Raw genomic sequence first — 20595 nt, 5'->3', positions numbered from 1 at the left:
GTGTTGAATTTTGTCGAAAGCTTTCTCTACATCTATTGCGATGACCATATGGTTTTTCTCCTTCATATGTCCATTCTTTTTTAAAACTTGAGAGGTACATTCGATATGGAACAGCTGTTAGATTCCAGAAGCAACGTCAAGCCACAGGTCACGTGAGACCCACTGAAGTCCAGGGTTCTCTGAGGACTGGATGGTTCCAGCCTTCCTGGATGTTTAACTATGAGATGCAGCTCTTGGTCACTGTCTGGGATCTCTAATTGCCTTTCCTTTCTCTTCTCAGTGATTCGTGAAAACTTCCATTACCAAACCGTTGGTGAAGGAGAGACAAAGGAGACACTCAACTTACAATTAAACCATGAACAAGGTAATTCTGACTTGATAGAAGCTTGCTGTCTCATCTACTAAGAGGAAAGGAGATCATGGATCAGGGGACTGAGCTCCTGGGTGGAGAGTGCACCCTGGAGAAGGGATGCAGCAGGAGATGGGGAAGCCAGAGCAGTGGTGTGTTGTATGGGCTCCCAATTAGCCAGCCAGATCTGGAATTCAAGAATATTGCTAGGCAGATGTGATAACTAATAAGATGGAACATGAACCCAAGAGAGAAGATCTCACTGCAACCATGAGGCAGAATTAAGGGGGAGGACTCACAGCAGTAATTGTGAGCCAGGAATTCAGTGGATCTGGGAAGGAGTAAGGGTTTGTGACAAGTCCAAAGAAGAAGCCTTTGATGTGTCAAAGCGAGGAACAGTTGTAAACAGTACTCGTAATAAAAGAAAAGAGAGGAAGAGAGTGAGCAGTAATTGTGTGGAGGGTGTGGAAGAGATGGTGTTCTGTAGAAAAGAAGGAAAGGAGAAGGGAAGGAGTAAAAGAAAGAAAGGAGAAGCGAAGGAGTAAAAAGGGGCAAAGAGAACAAAGGGCAGTAATAACTCTGACTATGACAATAGTCACAACGCATAACATTCACAGATCACTAGACGTAAGGTCAGCGCTTCATGTGCATCAATGTGTTTAATGCTCACATATGCCTTATTTACTTTTGTAACCAGAGTGCACCGTTTCTAGCTTTTAATCATCTTTTCATTCATATTATTACTAATAATTAATCATTAAATTCTAACAATAAGACATTAATTGAAAATTATGATTTCTTGCTAAGTTACTATACCCAGGTATCACTTTACCAGTAGCATCTCACTTAATTCTCATAACAATCCTGTCATAAGGGTTTTGTTATTCCCATTTTTCAGGAGAAAAAACTGAGGTGTGAAGATAGTTAGTGATTCAGTGAGTGAAACAGCCTTCAAGCCCAAGAAAATGTCTCCATCCTTAAGCCAAATGGTCTACAATAAATTTAGTTGTTTGTTAAATGTTGATTTTTTTTTCTTGGAAATGACAAATGTAAGAAAAAGCCATAAGAATGGCCTTGTAGAATGCCATTAATATGTATCCTTAATTTGGATTTATACCTCAGATATTATATATTTTAGAGATGTATTAATACATTTATGTAACATTCAGATGTATTTTAATAATAATACGTATTCTTTTTAATAAAGACAAATAGCTAAAAGTATAAAATGTATATTAGAAAGTACAAAGTGTATCAAAAATATATTTAGAGATTCATCTACCACTGAGAATAGCGGGAATGTGAATGAGGTGGTGGAAGGATTCATAATAGTTATTAGTAAAGAATAGAGGTTCATTATGAAAGGAAGGGGAAACAAATCCTTCAACATTCCTAATGTGATCTAGGTGACACCCTACCTAGAGCATATCAGTGATGGATGCAGATGAGTATAAGGGAAGAAGATTTATCTTGTGACCCAAATGGTACAATAAAAATCCAGGAAATGATGAATGAATGTGCCTGAGAATCTGAACAAGCAGTAAGGTTGACTGACAGTCCAATATTTGCCTGGATGACTGACTCTGAGTATGGTAGCACATACAGGGAGGGAGGAAGGGGATGTGATGTGTTCATAATTCAGAAAGGAGGCCCCAGGGAGCTCCAAGGGACCCTGCTCCTCTCCTCAAGGGGCAGAGGAGTAGATCAGAGTTTAGGGTGAGGAGTCATTTACTTACCAAGAAAGCGTATCTGGTTTTTGTGGTAAATGGGAGAGGTAAAAAAACCACAAAGAGACAGAGAGGGTAGGACACTGGAATAGCATAGGTATAAAGGGTATAAAGAGTTGGAAGAGAAAAACTAGAGAGACAAAGGGGGAAGAGCCAGAAGCCTCACTGGGGAAGAGAGAGGCAGAAATACAAGGTGACAGGAGTGGCCAAGGAGAGAGATGCCATCAGAAACAAGAATGCACAATCCTTCATTGGGGAGACACAGTGTTGGGAAGAGGACTGTAAGTACAAATGTGAGAAATGAAGAGAAGTAGAATGGATTGTAAAAAGATGGAAAATAAGGCAGAACAAACATAGAAAAAATTAACCTCCCCTCCTGCTTCACACTATCCACAAAATATAATTCAAGTTGGATCACAAATCTAAAAGTTAAGGCTAAAATGATAAAACTTCTAAAAGAAAACACAGGAGCATATCCTTACAAATTTAGGGTTGACAAAAATTTGTTACATCGGACAGCAAAAGCATAGACCATAAAAGAAAAACTTGGTAAATTGCACTTCATCAAAATTAAAAACTACTAATCCAAAGACACCATTAAGAAAAGGAAAAGGCAAGTCATAGACTGGGAGAAAATATTTGCAATACATGTATCTGACAAAGGATTGTACCTGGAATGTATTAAGAACTCCTACAAAAGAATAATAAAAAGACACACCACTAATTTAAAAAATGGACAAAAGACTTGAACAGACACTTCACTCAGAAGACATAAAATGACCAGTAAGAACACAAACAAAGTATATATCATCATTAGTCATTCGGGAAATGCAAATTTCATTAGTCATTGGGGGAAAAGCCACAACGAGCTACCATTCAGTTACTAGAATTGCTAAAATTAAAAATACTGACAACACCAAATGCTGATGAGACTATGGAACAATTAGAACTCCTTTATATACGTTGCTAGTTGGACTATAGAGTGATAGATATAACCACTTTGGAAAACTAGCAGTTTCCTATAAAGTTAAATATAACCCACGACCCAGAAGTCCTACTCCTAAGTATCTTCTCATAAGGAATGAAAACATATGTTCACACAAATATTTGTACAACAATGTTTATAGTAGCTTTATTTCAAATAGCTAAAATCTGGAACCAAATCAAATTCTCATCAATAAGAGAAAATAAACGGTGATATATTTATAGAATGGAATACTATTCAGCAATATAACGAATGAACTACTGGTATATGTAACCACATGGATGAATCTCAGAAACATTATGTTGAGAAAAAGAAGCCAGTCACAGGAGTATGTACTATGTGATCCTACTGATGTGAGCATCAGTACAGACAAGTATAGTACCAGAAAGGAAGGACTTGTTAATGGTGATAGAAATCAAAACAGTGGTTGCTTATAGTGGTTGGAAACTGAATGGCATGGTGGAAATGTTCCAAATCTTGACTGTGATGTTGGTCACAGAGCTGTTTTACACTTAAGATATGTGCATCTCAATGAAAGAGGCAAGCAAGGCTCTGCTGGGCCTCAGATAGGGTCCTTGGAACTTGAACATCATCAGAGTTCATCCTGAGCACACAGATGTCTCTTCTCTGGATACTGTCTGAGTTCTGTCTTTTTCTTATCGCTCTCTTTAGTGTCCTTGGAACAGTCACCTCTCCAAATGAACAATGTAATAAGGTTAGAAGATGTACCCAGCTTACTGCCATATAACAGACAAGGTAACAATCATTTAATTTATCAATTCCATATTAAATTTTTGTTTTCTTGTCTTCATGGAAGCAAAGCCTACCTTTGGTCTCCTATCCTAGGCCTCTGCTAGCCCCCACTTCTCCTACCTGCCCCCTTCTTCTCCTACCTGCTCACATATGCAACAGAGACAGTGAGAAAAGGAATCTGAACTCCTGAGTAGATGGAGCATCCATTGATGGGGAATATAAAAAGAGAAAATTGAAAAGGAAGATAGGGTGTAATATGTGACAAATTACATGAATGGATCCAGTTTTCTAAAATCCCACTCTTCCAGGTTGAGATAGGGGATAATTTTCAATTAATTTCACAGAACAACTAAGAGGAACTTGGAAACATCATGGCATATCAGGTTCACGCGGGAGAACTGGCCAGTTGGAGGTCCCTGGTACTGTAGTCAGAGTCCAAGAGGAGAGTTTTGGAGATGATGAGAGGGGAGAACCTGGAGGATGAAATCACACAGAGAGACAAAAGTTGAATAGTGTTGGGAGACAGAGGTCAAAATAAAGTGGGAGAAACAGATGGAATGGGAGCAAGTGTAAGACACCACAGAGAAGAGATAAACTGAAAAATTTCTCAAGAAACAGAGATAAAAGTTGAGAGTGAAAAGTATGGAAAGGGCAAGACCGAGAGGAAAATAAATACTAAGAATTGGGAAAAGTCAGGCAGACGTACAAAGGCAACTATGAGAAGAAAGAGTTGAAGGAGAATGGATGGAAAACAGGTTGAGAGCGAAAAGACAATAAAAGAGAGAGGAGCAGATCGGGACATTGTAGGCTTGAGGTAAGAGCACTGTATATAAGCAACTTTGGGCACAAGTGTTGGCAACATTAGCTGTGAGTTTTCAGATTAAACTGTCCTTAACCATCGAAGTGGCACTTGTAAAATACTCACATTGCAATAGTCCTCTCCCTGAATATTCCAGTGATTCCTATGACCAAATCACCACCCTAGATTGCCTTCAGAGTACCTTTATCCGTGGACTCAAAGACCATGGTCTGCTAGATATCTACACATGAATTCTTTCAAGAACTTTTAACTTGGCATTTCAGAACTAAAAGTAGTGTCTTCATCACTCAAGCTAGATCTAAACTCCTCTTCAGCATTCATGTTTCAGTGATGGATCCTTATTATCTCATAGGTTTTCAAGTTGGAAGTCTAGGCGTCACCGTGACTGCTCTTGCCCTCAAATAAATGCCTGTTACTCATCCAGTATAGTCATTTCTCTTCCAGAATATCTCCAAGCTGTCCATCTGTCACACCCCGAAGTCTTCAGACCTCTGCCATGGGTCTCAAAGCAACAGTCTTCTGTTCATGACCTTCCTCTAATCTTGCTTCCAACAAATGTGTTATTTGCACTTCAACTACATGGGACATTTGAAAATGAAAATTAGATTGTGTTATGTTCCAACATACTTTCTTAATACACTAAGGATTAAATAAATGTTTCTCTGAGTGGCATCCAAGATTACCCATGATAAGCCCCGTATCGATTTCCCCAGCCTCATCACCTGCTTCCTGCACTATTAATTCAATATAGTATAAACTTTTTCCCCCAATAATTTTATTTTTAAAATTTGTATTTTATTTTATTTTTTAAAATTTTACTGTAATATAGTTGATTTACAATGTTGTGTTAGTTTCAAGTGTACAGCAAAGTGATTCAGTTATACATATATGTTCATATATATGTATATATATTCTTTTTTTACATTCTCTTCCATTATACATTATTACAAGATATTACGTATAGTTCCCTGTACTATACAGTAGGTCCTTGTTGGTTATCTTTTTTAATACATAGTAGTGTGTATATGTTAATCCTAAACTCCTAATTTATCCCTCCCCCACCTCTCCTTTGGTAACCATATGTTTGTTTTCTATGTCTGTGAGTCTGTTTCTGTTTTCTAAGTAAGTTCATTTGTATCATTTTTTAAAATTCCACATACATATAAGCAATATCATATGATATTTGTTTTTCTGTCTCGTTTACTCCCCCAATAATTTTAATTGTTAAATCTTTCATATCTGAGCATTTTCATACATTTTCTGCCTTATTCAGAACTGTTTTCACATTCTACTACCCTCCACTTAACCTCCTCACTCTGGTAAATCCTATTTAAAACATACTATTCCAGGGAGGCCTTTCTTTAGAGAAAGCTAGAAAGAAACCGTTGAAAGACAAAGGATAGGAGAGAAGGAGCAACATCAGAGAAACAAGACAAAAGTTGCAGAAACAGAGAAAGAGACAGTCTAGGAGACACCAGCAGAAAGAAACAGAGGCAGAGATGGATAAAATGTAAAGGTTCAAATGGAAAAGGAAGAAGTAGAAAGAGAATGTGGTATAAAAAAGAAACCACTAAGATCAGAAACTATATTACTCAGCCATAAAAAGAAACGAAACTGAGTTATTTGTAGTGAGGTGGATGGACCTAGAGACTGTCATACAGAGTGAAGTAAGTCAGAAAGAGAAAAACAAATACCATATGCTAACACATATATATGGAATCTAAAAAAAAAGAAAAAAATTGGTCAGAAGAACCTAGGGACAAGATGCGAATAAAGATGCAGACCTACTAGGGAATGGACTTGAGGATACAGGGAGGAGGAGGGGTAAGCTGGGACAAAGTGAGAGAGTGGCATGGATATATATACACTACCAAACGTAAAATAGAAAGCTAGTGGGAAGCAGCCGCATAGCACAGGGAGATCAGCTCGGTGCTTTGTGAACACTTGAAGGGGTGGGATAGGGAGAGTGTGAGGGAGGGAGATGCAAGAGTGAAGAGATATGGGGACATATGTATATGTATAACTGATTCACTTTGTTATAAAGCAGAAACTAACACACCATTGTAAAGCAATTATACTCCAATAAAGATGTAAAAAAAAAAAAAAAAAAGGCAAGGGAGATTTTTCCACAATGGATGAATTCCTCATCCCCTAGTGAAAGCTGCTGTTGCAAAGTTAACCTTCAGGTCAGGTTATTTTGGGGAGTGGGGCCTTCCAGTTTCTCAGGATTTGTTGATTTTCTAGTTATTTTCTTGCTGTGATTCCTCCTTGGTCATAAATTGAGATGTGTGTGGGATTTCATTCTTTACTGCAGGGAACAACAATGCCTGTTGGGAGGCCTGTGATGGAGAAGAGCCCCAGGGAGCCTGGAACATCCCACCAAGATGTGAGCTTGGTAAGGATGGGGAGGGATTGCCAGCCGAGGGTGTCAGGTGGCTGAATTCAGAGCTGGTGTTTATTGATGCTTTTTACCCTGAGCACACTCCACAGTCAAAAGATCTAGTGTGTCTTGGAATCCCATGAGTCCATAATAACATAAGTAACATAACAAATAACATAAATATTCCTAAGTGCATTCTAGTAGCAATATGCTGGAGAAGAGTGATGTCTCTCATAGCTATTAATAGTAAAGACTTGAATTTATACTGACCTGCCCTTTATCTTCTCTAAAGAATAAAAACTAAGTATTATTCTATTTGGCTATAATGCTATTATTTTGTGTCTAACATTGGAAAACCCCCAAAAGAAACATGGTCCTTCAGATCAATTGCTCCCAAATCTAAAGTACAATTTTTGTCAGCTATTATTTATTATGTGACTGATTTTTCAAAGAATTTTGGCAAACAAGATGTCATTCTTCTCTCCACAAAGTTATGGATTTACGTAACAGACAAAATGTTACTTATTCCTGTTTTATAGGTAAAGAAATAGAAGCACTGAAGTGTGTAAGGGTCTGTTAGCAGTCAAAGCAGTTAAACAAGCGAGGGTACCAGCATCCTCAATGACTTACTATGGTGTCTATCGTGTGGGGCTGCAGAGGGTCAGGGCAGCCAAGACTTAGGTACATATATATGATGGAATATTACTCAGCCATAAAAAGGAATGAAATTGGGTCATTTGTAGAGATACGGATGGACCTAGAGTTTGTCCTACAGAGTGAAGTAAGTCAGAAAGAGAAAAACAAATATCGTATATTAATGCATTTATGTGGAATCTAGAAAAATACAGGTGAACCTATTTGCAGGACAGGAATAGAGATGCAGACGTAGGGAATGGACACAGGGGAGAGGAGAGGTGGGGTGAATTGGGAGATTAGGATTGACATATATACACTGCCATGTGTAAAATAGATAGCTAGTATGAAGCTGCCGTATTGCACAGGGAGCTCAGCTTGGTGCTCTATTATGACCTACATGGGTGGGATGGGGTGGGAGGGAGGGAGGTCCAAGAGGGAGGGGATATATATCAGTATACATATACATGTATATCACTATACGTATAGCTGATTCACTTTGTTGTACAGCAGAAACTAACACAACAGTGTAAAGTAACTATACCCCAATTAAAAAAAAAAAAAAAAAGAAAACTGACTCATGAGTAGGAAAACTGTCAAAGAACACTGAAGGGCAAAGAAGAAGAAGACGACTGGGAGGGAAGCCCAGAGTAAAGGAGGTGTGTGATCCTTCATGGCACAAAAACAACCATGTGTGGGGACAGAAAAATGAGGAGAAAGGTGACTGAGGGATAACGGGAAGGAAAAAAGGCAGAGCAAGGCTCTGGTGTGTCTAAAGTGAGGTGTTTGGAGCAACAGTATCTTTTCCCAAGGAGAAGTTCACCTGACCATTGAACACCAGAATTCAGCATGACCACTCTGAGATCTGTACCGCATCACCATGTCTGGTTGGTCTTTTCTGTTTTTCTTTAGTTTCCTGTGAGCCCAAAGCTCTTCAAGGGACAAACGAAGGCAATTCTGAAGAGATTCCCAAACTGCAAGCAGGTAACGGGGGAGCTAATATTGATTTAAGTGACCAATTATCTCATTAATTTGTTTGCATGTCTGTATGCAAGGGACATTTCCCTTCATTCCCCCAAACACAAACACACACTTTTCCTTAGGCTCTGGTTGCTTTCTTCAGGTATATAGGAGGCAAGGGGGAAAGAGGGACTAAGGGCCTTAATGGAGGGGCTTCTGGGTAGAGAATTTAAGGGCACAGAATAATAAAAATGTAGATTGGGGCCACCACATGCAGTTGCCTAAGTAGTTTCAATTTTATTTAAAAGTATATGGAATCTAAATACAACCAGATTGGAGTTTGGAGGAGAGAGATCATTTTAAACTTATGTCCCAGGGTTGCATAGGTTTAATGAAATACTATGTATAGGAGAGACAAACAGGAAGTGAGTTAAAAGAAAAAATAAGGATGGATTAAAGACCTAAATGTAAGGCCAGATACTATAAAACTCTTAGAGTAAAACTTAGGCAGAACACTCTTTGACATAAATCGCAGCAAGAGCTTTTTTGATACACCTCCTAGAGTAATGAAAATAAAAACAAAAATAAACAAATGGGACCTAATGAAACTTCAAAGCTTTTGCACAGCAAAGGAAACCATAAAACAAAAAGTCAATCCTCAGAATGGGAGAAAATATTTGCAACCAAGTAACTGACAAGGGATTAATCTCCAAAATATACAAACAGCTCATGCAGCTCAATATCAAAAAAACAAACAACCCAATCAAAAAATGGGGAGAAAATCTAAATAGACATTTCTCCAAGATCTAAAGAAGACATACAGATGACCAAAAAGCACATGAAGAGATGTTCAACGTCACTAATTATTAGAGAAATGCAAATCAAAACTACAATGAGGTATCACCCCACACCGGTTAGAATGGCCATCATCAAAAAGCCTACAAACAATAAATACTGGAGAGGGTGTGGAGAGAAGGGGACCCTCCTACACTGTTGGTGGGAATGTAAATTGGTACAGCCACTTTGGAGAACAGTATGGAGTTTCCTTAAAAGAACTAAAAATAGAGCTACCATATGATCCAGCAATCCCACTCCTGGGCATATATCTGGAGAAAACAATAATTCGAAGAGATACACGAACTACAGTGTTCATTGCAGCACTGTTTACAATAGCCAGGGCATGGAAGCAACCTAAATGTCCATTGATAGATGAATGGATAAAGAAGATGGTACATATATAAATGGAATATTACTCAACCATAAAAAGAACGAAATAATGCCATTTGCAGCAACATAGATGGACCTAGAGATTGTCATACTGAGTGAATTAAGTCTGATAGAGAAAGACAAATATCATATGATATCATTTATATGTGGGATCCAAAAAAATGGTACAAATGAACTTATTTATAAAACAGAGTCACAGATGTAGAAAACAAACTGATGGTTACCAAGGGGGAAAGTGGGGGTAAGCATAATTTGGGACAGGAGTCCCCAACCCCTGGGATGCAGACCAGTACCGGTCCAAGGAACTGGGTCGCACAGCAGGCGGTGAGCAGTGGGCAAGCCAGTGAAGCTTCATCTGCCGCTCCCCATCGCTTTCATCACCGCCTAAACCATCCCCCACCCCCCACACCACGTCCGTGGAAAAATTGTCTTCCACAAAACTAGTCCCTGGTGCCAAAAAGGTTGGGAACTGCTGATTTAGGAGATTGGGATTGACATATACTCACTACTATATATTAAATAAATAACTAATAAGAACCTACTGTGTGGCACAGGGAACCCTACTCAGCACTCTGTAATGACTTATAACTGATTCACTTTGCTGTACAGCAGAAACTAACACAACATTATACCTCAACTATACTCCAATAAAAATTAATTTAAAGGGGTGAGATAGGGAGGGTGGTTGGAAGACACAAGAAGGAGGAGATATGGGGATATATGTATATGTATAGCTGATTCACTTTGTTATACAGCAAAAACTAACACACCATTGTCAAGTAATTATACTCCAAAAAGATATTAAAAATTAAAAATATAATAAAATAGAGAACTAACAATGACCTACTGTGTAGCACAGGGAACTCTACTTAATACTCTGTAATGACCTATATGGGAAAAGAATCTAAAAAAGAGTGGATATATGTATATGTATAACTGATTCACTGTGCTGTACAGCAGAAACTAATACAACATTGTAAATCAACTATACTCTAATAAAAATTAAAAAAAATAAATAGATGTGGAATCGAAATAGAACCAGGTTAGAATGTGGTGTCAGGGAGGGGAGATAATTTTCAACCTGCTTTCCTCGAGGTTGTGCCAGGAACATGGGCATAGTGGGTATAATCGCAAAATAGAAAACTCATGTCAAAGACATTTGAAACGAGCCTGCCAAGGGGAAGGAAGGATCCCTACTCGTTTGTCAGTGGCAAAAGATGAGAACTTTGATGATTTGCAGAAGGAATATGTGAGATGGAAAAAATATACAGAAAGGCTGAAATTTTAATTTTTAGATTTAAATTTTAAGTTGAAACATTACAAACAGGAAGTTAAGAACTAAAGAGAACAGATAGAAGCAGGGAAATGAGCACCATAGAAGAAAGGAGCTCAACTCAATAATCAAACAAGGTACAGAGTTTAAAAGGTAGAGAATGTGACATTAGAGAAAGACCCAGAGAGGGAAAGTGCTAAGAAATAGAAAGACTGGAGGAAAGTATAACAGTTATACATAGAGAAAAAGATAAAGGAGAAGAGTAAAACATCTGTAGAGAGGGAACACCATGTACAAGGATGCAGAAGATGGTTTGGGACATTGTAGGGACTGAAAGAAGAGTTGCTGCATGGAAGCAACTTCTAACACTAGGAGTTGAACATGTTAGCCATGAGTTTTCAGATTATGGTTCCTCCAATTATCAAAGTGGCACCTGTAATACACTCAGAGGCAATGGGCCTCCCCTCAGCCATTCTTGTATGCTCTATCTATAACTTAATGATCCCCAAATTCCTAACTCTGGCCCCAACTTGCCTTGTAAGCTCATTCATCTAAGTGCCTGACTATATTTGTACAGGGATCTGAGAGACATCTCCATTTGGATGGTTTTCGGGAACTTCAATACAAGTCACTTCCATAGTTGCATATACCATCTTTCTTGATGCCAGATCTGCCTCCTTTCCCCGTGTTCCCTATCTCAGTATGGAACGCTATTGTTCCATTCTTTAGGTAGACACCTAGGGGTCACCAATGACTCTTTTCCCTCCCTCAACTCACACACCCCATCAATCATCCAGTTTAGTTAACTATACCTTTAACTTGTCTCTTACTCATCCATTTGTTGCCACACCTGACATGGAAGCCCTAGTCAGATGTCTCTTCTCTCTGGAACTAGAGCCAGGGCAACAGACTCTATATGGTCTCATACCTTCCTCCAGTCATCCTCCCACCATATCCATTCTCTCCAACTCAACTAGATGACCCTTTGAAAATGCAGGTTGGCTTATCTCACTTTCCTACCTTAAATCAATAACTTTTTGTTGTCAAAAGTTTGAAATCCTTCCCTGTTTTCCTTCCCATGGCTCCAGCCTCATGTCTGCCTCTCCTGCAACGACTTCTAAAGTTTGTTTAAAACTTTGCAGTAATTTTAATTTTGATTACTTTTTCTCATCTGAGTCTTTGCACACTTAGCCCTGTGCTTGGAACAATTTTCTTGGTCCACTCCACTCTCCATTCTGCTCACTAATCTGGTGAAATCACATGGAAGTTATAGACCACCTCAGAGATACCTTTTCTAATTCCTAGTTCTAGAAAAAAACAGCATGAGAGATGGGGAGAAGACAGAAAGCTCAGCATCAGGAAAGGAAGAGGGAGAAAAGGCAGGTGGGAAGAGACATGGGAAAAGAAACAAATCAGGACAAAGAGAAGTACCAAGAGATTCCAATAGCAAGATACTGAGATAGAAATAGAAGAAGCAGAGATGTGTGGAAAGGGTGAGAATGAGAAAGAGAACTGGGTTGGGAGACAATGTGTACAGTCTCCATCAGATTATTGGATTGTGCAAGCCCCCTCTTACCTTCATGAAACCCTAAGACACAGGTATACAAACTGTTGTAACTTCTATTTTATGGTTGGGGAAATGAAACAGAAGGGCATGGAGGTTATTTTTGCAAGGGCAAGGTAGAAAAGGAAGAGTGGGCACCAGCATCCTGGGTGTGTCACTGAGGGTGACAGTTGTGTGAAGCCAGCTGACAGTCAGCGTGGGGTCATGTGGTCAGAAAAGGAAGAGGAAACCCAAGGAGTTCTGCAGGTTCCCAGGGGAGAGAACCAGGGTCCAAGAGAAGATTTAGTTAAGGAAAAATTAATGTTGGTGGGGAGGGAAAGGAAACCACTGAGAGACAGGAAGTATAGAAATGGACCCAACCACTTAGGCTTGAAGAGATCTAGAATAAGAAAGTTAGAAAGGATAACAGGAGAAAAGGAATACACTATCACTGAAAAACAAACAAACAAACAAACCCCAAGACCTGAAGACAAGAGATGAGGAGAGAAACACAGACAATCAAAGAGATGCACAGCTAGGAAACAGAGCTGTGTGGAGGTGGAACTGTGGGTAGGATGCTGAGAAGGAGAGAGAAGAGGTGCAGATGGCAAAGAAGCAGAAGGAGATGGCGTGGCTCTCAGAAGCAGTGCTTGGAGCAGACATATGGTTTTTCCATCATGTTTGGCATGAGCCAATCGAGGTCTGTTTCTGATCACCCTCCATGGTCCATCATGTCCTTGTTTCTCTGCAGTGACCTGTTATCCCAAAACTCCCCAAATGACTCACGAAGGAGAACCCAAGGAGGTGCTCAGCCTACTACCAGTAGAGGGAGAAGGTAATTATGATTTAAACTCCTCAATAAATAGGAAAAAATATCCCCCCTTCTCTCATCTTGCCATTCTCTTCTTCATATTCACATACATACACATGGAATTGTGTCGATTTTCTGTTTTGTTTTTTCCAAAACTGTGAGAGAGACTAAGGAGAAAGGTGAGCTGAACTGAGTGGGGAGAGCACCCCTGCATGGAGAACATAGGAAAACAGGATGTGCCAAAGGTAGGCTGGAGTCCCAAAGCACAAGTACCTGGGTGACTTTATTAAATGCATATAAAATCCAAATGTCAACAGGTTATGGCAGTTGAGGCAAGGAGATCATTTTCAGCTTACTTCGGACGTACAAGGAGCATGGAAGTAAGTTTTGTGAATGACTGATAAGCTTGCAATTTAGAAAGGTCATGTGGGAGACTTAGAATAGAGCTAATAAGGGAAGGCTCTCCAGCACTGTGGTCCATGTGAAAATGGAAGGACTTTTGTCAGTTTGAGAGAAGGGATCTGTGAGCATGAGGAAAATATATAAAATAAGGAAATTTTACAGGCATCTAGAAAGAGAAGATCCAGAGAAAAAGAGAAAAGGAGAAAATGGAAGACAAGGTAGAAAGGGAATTACCTCAATAAGAAATGAGATACAAAGATAAAAATTAGAGAAACTATATAGAGAGGCAAATAAATACCAAAAAAAAAGTGCAAGGAAGTGCAGAGAAACTATGTCGAGAAAGAGTTTTATCAGATCAATAGAGTGAAAACAGCTGTACAGGGAAGAGAGGAGAGAAGTTAGGATCCTGGAATGCTGAAGTATGCATATCAGTCAGGAGCATCTTCCATCCCAGTAGTGAGTTTCCGAGTTAGGTTTGCCCCATTGAGAGAGTGGTGTCCATAACATAGAGTAATAACTCTCTCCCTGGCAGCCTCAGCTACTCTCAGGTAACAGAATGTGTCTCAAGCACATGCCTGCTAGGCAGACCCATCTTCCAAGGTCATCCATCTATGTATTTACCTGAAGACATTTATCCCAGGGCCCTCTCCATTTGGATGTCTTTCAGGAACTGACACTTCCAAAATTGAAACCAACATCTTCTTCCATGAAACTGGAATGTCCTTTTCTTACAGGGTTTGCTCTCTCAGTAAATGGAACTTGAATGTCCCATTTTCTCTTGCTCCCATCTTGCCCATTTTCTCCACTTTAGCACAATTTTTATGTGCAAGATGGAAATCAGATCATATTACTTTCCCACTTAAACCTGGTGACCTTTGTTGTCCAAAGATTAGATCAGTTATCCTTCCTGTCTTTCTGTGACTTCCATTCATCATGCGACCCTTGCCAATTTCTTCTTCCTCGTCTCACTTGTGGTCTGAGCATCCTGGCTCAGCTCATTTTCTTGTTTCTCTTTAGTGTCCTGTGATCCTAAAGCTTCCCAAATGACCAACAAAGAAGAACCAGAGGAGCTGCCTAGTCAACCACTATGTGATGGAGAAGGTAATTGTGATTTCAACTCCCAAATTGAATCTTTGTTTTTCTGTCTGCAGAGAGGAAAATCTCCATCTTTCTTCTCTCTTCCTACCCTACTCCCCTTCACATACCCATACAGAAGAAATATATAGAGCCAACTGGAAAGGATGAAAAAGACAGAGAAAATTAGTGTATAAGAAGGGAGTGAGATGGGTAGACTGTTTTCAGCCTCTGATGATAGTGACGGGAGCCATGTTAACCTCTAGGTCAGGTGAGCTCAAAGGCAGGAGGGTCTAAGGGCAAGGACATTCCCATCTTGGAGATACTTGAGCTGCTCTGGTCTTCCTGGTTGTCTCTGGGAGGGTTTTCCTACTACGGTTTCCATTGGTCATACACTGGGATTCCAAGAGATTTCATTCTATTTATCAGAAGGAAGCAGTACCTGTTCAGAAGTGTGTGATGAAGAAGAACCCCAGGAATCCTTGAGCTCACTACCAAAAAGTGGAGCAGGTGAGAGAGATAAGGACTGTCTGGGCTGCAGGGTGTCAGGAGGATGGTGTTTCCTGATGGATTTTACTCTAGGAATACTCCACAATGAAAGCTCCAGTTAATTCTCAAATATCATTCTTCACATTTACCTTGGCTCTTTGGCCCTTGTACCTTGCAAGGGACAAGAAACCTTGAGCAACTCCATAATTAGGAGATCATGTTGTTTGATTGTAGGTATCCATATATTCAGTTGTAGTAGATAGAATTCCACATAGGAGAAAGAACACAGAAGTTGTACAAAAATTTGCTTAACTTTAGTGGAACTGTTAGTACATTATTCTCTAGCTATTTATTATCTCCCAAGAATATTTATATTCACCTCTTCCAGCACAGAAACATAATCTTTCATTTGTGTATTATCTACAGAGAGTTGATTTATTGGTTAAGTTGGTGTAATGTACTTTAACTCATCATAAACTGTTTCTTTGCCCAAATGTTTGAACTTTTGATCTTATTATAGGAATAACTCATGACTTCAAATGTTTGAGGTTCTTTGGGGGTTTTAGTTGTTTCTTAGTCCATGGACAACACTCAAAGATGAAGTACAGTTGGGTTTAAGCTGATTTTGATGATTAGGTGGAGTCATGGTCTTTATATAAATAGTTTGTAGCATCCTTGCCCTGAATGCCCATCAGTAGCTGTCAGCCTGATATTTCTTAATGCAATTTATCCTCAATTAAAATTTATTTTAGAAGCATAATTACAAGTAAAGCCATTATTTTTTTCCAGGAGTTGGCTTGGGACGATGACACATTCAAAAATTCTTCAAATTGGCTCTACTAGAAATATTTTAGAAGAACTGAATTATAAAGTTAGGGTGGTGATCGTCCTAAGTGAAGTCAGTCTTGGAATGTTATTATTAGTAGTAACATTATAGGGAAGTCAGAGGCTTCAGACATTAAACCAGTAAATAGAAAAACTAAAGTTGTAAGGATAAAGGATAAAAATATGAAGGAGAATGTGACAATCAGTGTGACAATCTAGGCATCCAGGAAAACTTTATTCTGATTGATCTTGAGTGGAAGCAGTTCTACTTCATGGAATTGTCTGCATGTTCTGGGGATCTTTGGGTAGTAAAAAGACATTAAATAATCCACTTGATATTTGTTTTTATATGGGCACCTGAAGAGATTGAAAATCTGTTTGTTTCCACAGCATTCAGAAGTTATGATCTACTCCAAATGCATAATGGCTTTCAGTTTAACAATTTGACATGTCCTAGAGAAGGCTCTATGTTCAGTTACTTGAGACAATTTTGCTTTCTGTAAGGGAATGAACTCTACAAGGGAGTCTGGAACAGTCATTGCATAACCAGCCTGGTATTTCATTTTACTTTATTTTCTTTTGTCTCATTTAATTTTATTTTTATTTTAGAGATAAAACTTATCACCAAACAATATTAAGTCAGGATTTAGTAAGGAAGTATCTAAACTATCTCTTCTGGAAGTGGACATTAGAAACTAAATCCTAGGATTCTCCTTCCTTGAGTAAGAATATTACTCTATAACGCACACACACACACACACACACACACACACACACACACGACATTTTCTTTATCTATTTATCTATTGATGAACACTTAGGTTGTTCCCATGTCCTTGGCTATTGTTTAAATAATGCTGCAGTGAACATTAGGGTGCAGATTTTGTTTCCTTTGGATTATATATCCAGGAGTGGAGTTGCTGGAACATAAGGTAGTTCTATTTTTAGTTTTTTGAGGAAACTCTGTGCTGTTTTCCACAGTGGCTGCACCAATTTACATCCCACCAACAGTGCTCAAGGGTTCCCTTTGCTCCACATTCTCACCAACATTTGTTATTGTTTCTTAAACATCAACTCTGCCATACAACGTAACCTAAAAATGAGGGTAATGTCTTATGATATTCACAGTCCCTGGGGTTTAGGAACAAATCTTGGGAGGTCATTTTAGAATTCTACCTATGACAATGAAGCTTGAGTAAATCTCCAGAAAATAACTATCCAGATGAGACATTGATTTTCCCAAGCAAATAATATAGGCTACCAAACAAATTAAAACACCAAAGAAAGCTGAGCATATGTGTGTTAAAGAAAAGAATTTGACTTTAGAAAAGACTATAGTAATTGGCTTAGGCACTACAGGGAAGTGAGGTATACCTATTTTGTTTATTTCCTGCATGTCTTGAATATGCATAGTATAGGCATACTGATGTTCAGATTAACTATAAAGTGACCATGTGTAGGAGAATTTTCCAGGAATTCTAAGGTTAGCCCTTCTTAGTACACTTAATATGTAGTTTCATTTGCAGAATAGAGCCTTACCTATTAAATTTTTAGGAGTTTCTTGGAGAAAAGAAAGGACAGTTTGTTACATAATGGTCTGAATATAGCAGTTATTGGTTGGCACAGGGAACTACTCTTGGTCATTTTTTTCAGTCCTTTTAGAGAAATATTATCAAATGAGTCATTTATTTTTGACATGCCAAAAGTTGCCCACTGAAATCTAAAGACATCTTTTGTGAAAATTTACCATTTATTAAATGCAAGTTAGAATCACACTGAGAGTACAAAGAGGAAGTGAAAGTTCTGCCAGTGGGAGATTGTGACGTTGGCAAAGACAAGCCCACGACATAGAGTCATAAGTATGAATGGTGTCCTGAAAATGGAGTATTGTGCTCATCAATCAAGCAGAAACTAAAAAGAAGACATATGATCAATTATACGATAACAGTTATGTACTAAACAAAAGGATTTTCTTTCAAAAATTAATATGATGTCAAGTATCCTCATGAAAGTTTTGGTGAGGCACACAAGACAAAATGTGACAAACTATATTTGCACAAATTATCGACTTTCTAATGGACCCCCATCCATTAATTAGTCTTTGGGGCTAGCTTGGATTGGGGATTTATCAAATCTATGCCTCTATCTATTTGCTTTGGATCACTATCTTCTAATAATGAAGAAGCACAGGAAAATCAGGAACAGACAAACACACGAGACAAGACTTTTAAAAAAATAGACAAAAGAAAAGTGAGAATAAATGAAGTAGTGGAAGAATAAGCACATTAATAGAACATTTGCTAAATGCTGTCCCGCCAAACCAAAATGTCTGCTTACTTTGTATGTAATTGCATACACATCTTTAAATAATAAAATAAATTCAGAAATAAAACTTCAATGAAACAAGTCAGAGCTCAAGTTGTTCTTGAGATGGATTCACTTGGCAGTGGATCAGGAAGACAATCTGAGTCGTGCACAAGAAGCTGGGGTTTTGGACCAACACCTGTTGGCCCAAGGGTCCCACAAGACACCCCTAAGCAAGAGTCCTCAAGACGATCTTGGTGGGAACACCATTTGTGAAGGAAGAGTGGCCACCATGCAATATTTGAAGCTAAAGCTGGATTTATAGCTTGCTGAGCAAGACACATGGTGGGAGGAAGCACTCTACACAGTTTTTTTTTAATAAGCTGCTGATTTGACTTATTTTTAATTAATTTTTATTGGAGTATAGTTGATTTACAATGGTGTGTTTTTACTTACACTCTTGGGAAGCATGTAGTTCAGGGACTGCAGACTTTCAGAAACAGGAGTGTTTATAAATCAGTTCTCATTTAGCCATACACATAGGCTTTCTGAAGTGTATCTGTTGCTGACTGGCTGATTTTCCTAAGTGTAAGGCTGCAACTGATTAGCTGACTTTAGATGTGGTTAGTGATGCAAGCAGTCATTGGCCAATTGGGATGAATTTAAAACTGGTTCTGACAATTACTTTTTGCAACTTTCAAAGGACAGTTTTTCCTAGAAGGATAAGACCTTTTTCTTTTATTCTTAGGGATAAAAGTAGAAAAATGAAAGTAGAGAAGGCAGAATGAGGTTCAAAAGATGGGAAAAACATGGCTCTGTTGGATCTCAGGTGTGATTATTGGAGCAGATATTCTTTTTCCCAGAAGGCAGTTCATTGTTGTTTTTCTTTTTGGTTTTTCTTTTCTTTTCTTTTTTTCATCTTTATTGGAGTATAATTGCTTTACAATGTTGTGTTAGTTTCTGCTGTATAACAAAGTGAATCAGCTATATGTATACATATATCCCCATATACCATCCCTCTTGCGTCTCTCTCCCACCCTCCCTATCCCACCCCTCTAGGTGGGCACAAAGCACCGAGCTGATCTCCCTATGCTATGTGGCTGCTTCCCACTACCTATCTATTTTACATTTGGTAGTGTATATATGTCAATGAAACTCTATCACTTTGTCTCATATTACCTGTCCTCCTCCCTGTGTCCTCAAGTCCATTCTCTGCGTCTGCATCTTTATTGCTGTCCTGCCGCTAGGTTCATCAGAACCATTTTTTTTTTTTTTTTAGATTCCATATATATGTGTTAGCATAGGGTATTTGTTTTTCTCTTTCTTACTTACTTCACTCTGTGTGACAGTCTCTAGGTCCATCCACCTCACTACAAATAACTCAACTTTGTTTCTTTTTATAGCTAATATTCCACTGTATATATATATGTGTGCCACAACTTCTTTATCCATTCAAGTGTCAATGGACACTTACGTTGCTTCCATGTCCTGGCTATTGTAAATAGTGCTGAAATGAACATTGTGGTACATGTCTCTTTTTGAATTATGGTTTTCTCAGGGTATATGCCCAGTAGTGGGATTTCTGGGTCGTATGGTAGTTCTATTTTTAGTTTTGTTAAGAACCTCCATAGTAGCTGTATCAATTTACATTCCCACCAACAGTGCAAGAGGGTTCCCTTTTCTCCACACTCTCTCCAGCGTTTATTGTTTGTAGATTGTTTTAATTATGGCCATTCTCACCAGTGTGAGGTGATACCTCATTGTGGTTTTGATTTGCATTTCTCTAATGATTTGTGATGTTGAGCATCCTTTCATGTGTTTGTTGGCAATCCATATATCTTCTTTGGAGAAATGTCTATTTAGTTCTTCTGCCCATTTTTGGATTGGGTTGTTTGTTTCTTTAATACTGAGCTGCATGAACTGCTTGTATACTTTGGAGATAAATCCTTTGTCATTTGCTTCGTTTGCAAATAATTTCTCCTATTCTGAGGGCTGTCTTTCTTCTTATTTGTAGTTTCCTTTTAAGTTTCATTAGGTCCC

The 20595-nt window shown here is 38.6% G+C and overlaps 1 protein-coding gene across 11 annotated transcripts in view; it reads left to right on the top strand.

Annotated features, from left to right (window-relative positions):
• Positions 1-20595, top strand: part of SP140 (SP140 nuclear body protein) — a 70441-nt gene that overhangs the window by 18340 nt on the left and 31506 nt on the right. For 10 of the 11 annotated variants that reach the window (XM_024740570.1, XM_024740573.1, XM_024740575.1 and 7 more), the window contains 7 exons: positions 281-364; positions 3734-3817; positions 6949-7029; positions 8560-8631; positions 13402-13485; positions 14881-14964; positions 15367-15447. In XM_024740570.1, coding sequence (XP_024596338.1) covers positions 281-364; positions 3734-3817; positions 6949-7029; positions 8560-8631; positions 13402-13485; positions 14881-14964; positions 15367-15447 — 570 coding nt within the window. The remainder of the gene's footprint in view (positions 1-280; positions 365-3733; positions 3818-6948; positions 7030-8559; positions 8632-13401; positions 13486-14880; positions 14965-15366; positions 15448-20595) is intronic. The other variant, XM_024740571.1, reaches the window with a different exon arrangement.

Source organism: Neophocaena asiaeorientalis, unplaced genomic scaffold, assembly GCF_003031525.2.
Source record: "Neophocaena asiaeorientalis asiaeorientalis breed wild unplaced genomic scaffold, Neophocaena_asiaeorientalis_V1.1 scaffold388, whole genome shotgun sequence".
Taxonomy (NCBI): domain Eukaryota; kingdom Metazoa; phylum Chordata; class Mammalia; order Artiodactyla; family Phocoenidae; genus Neophocaena; species Neophocaena asiaeorientalis.
The sequence above is the reverse complement of the archived record's forward strand: the minus strand, read 5'-3'. Positions and strand labels throughout refer to the sequence as shown.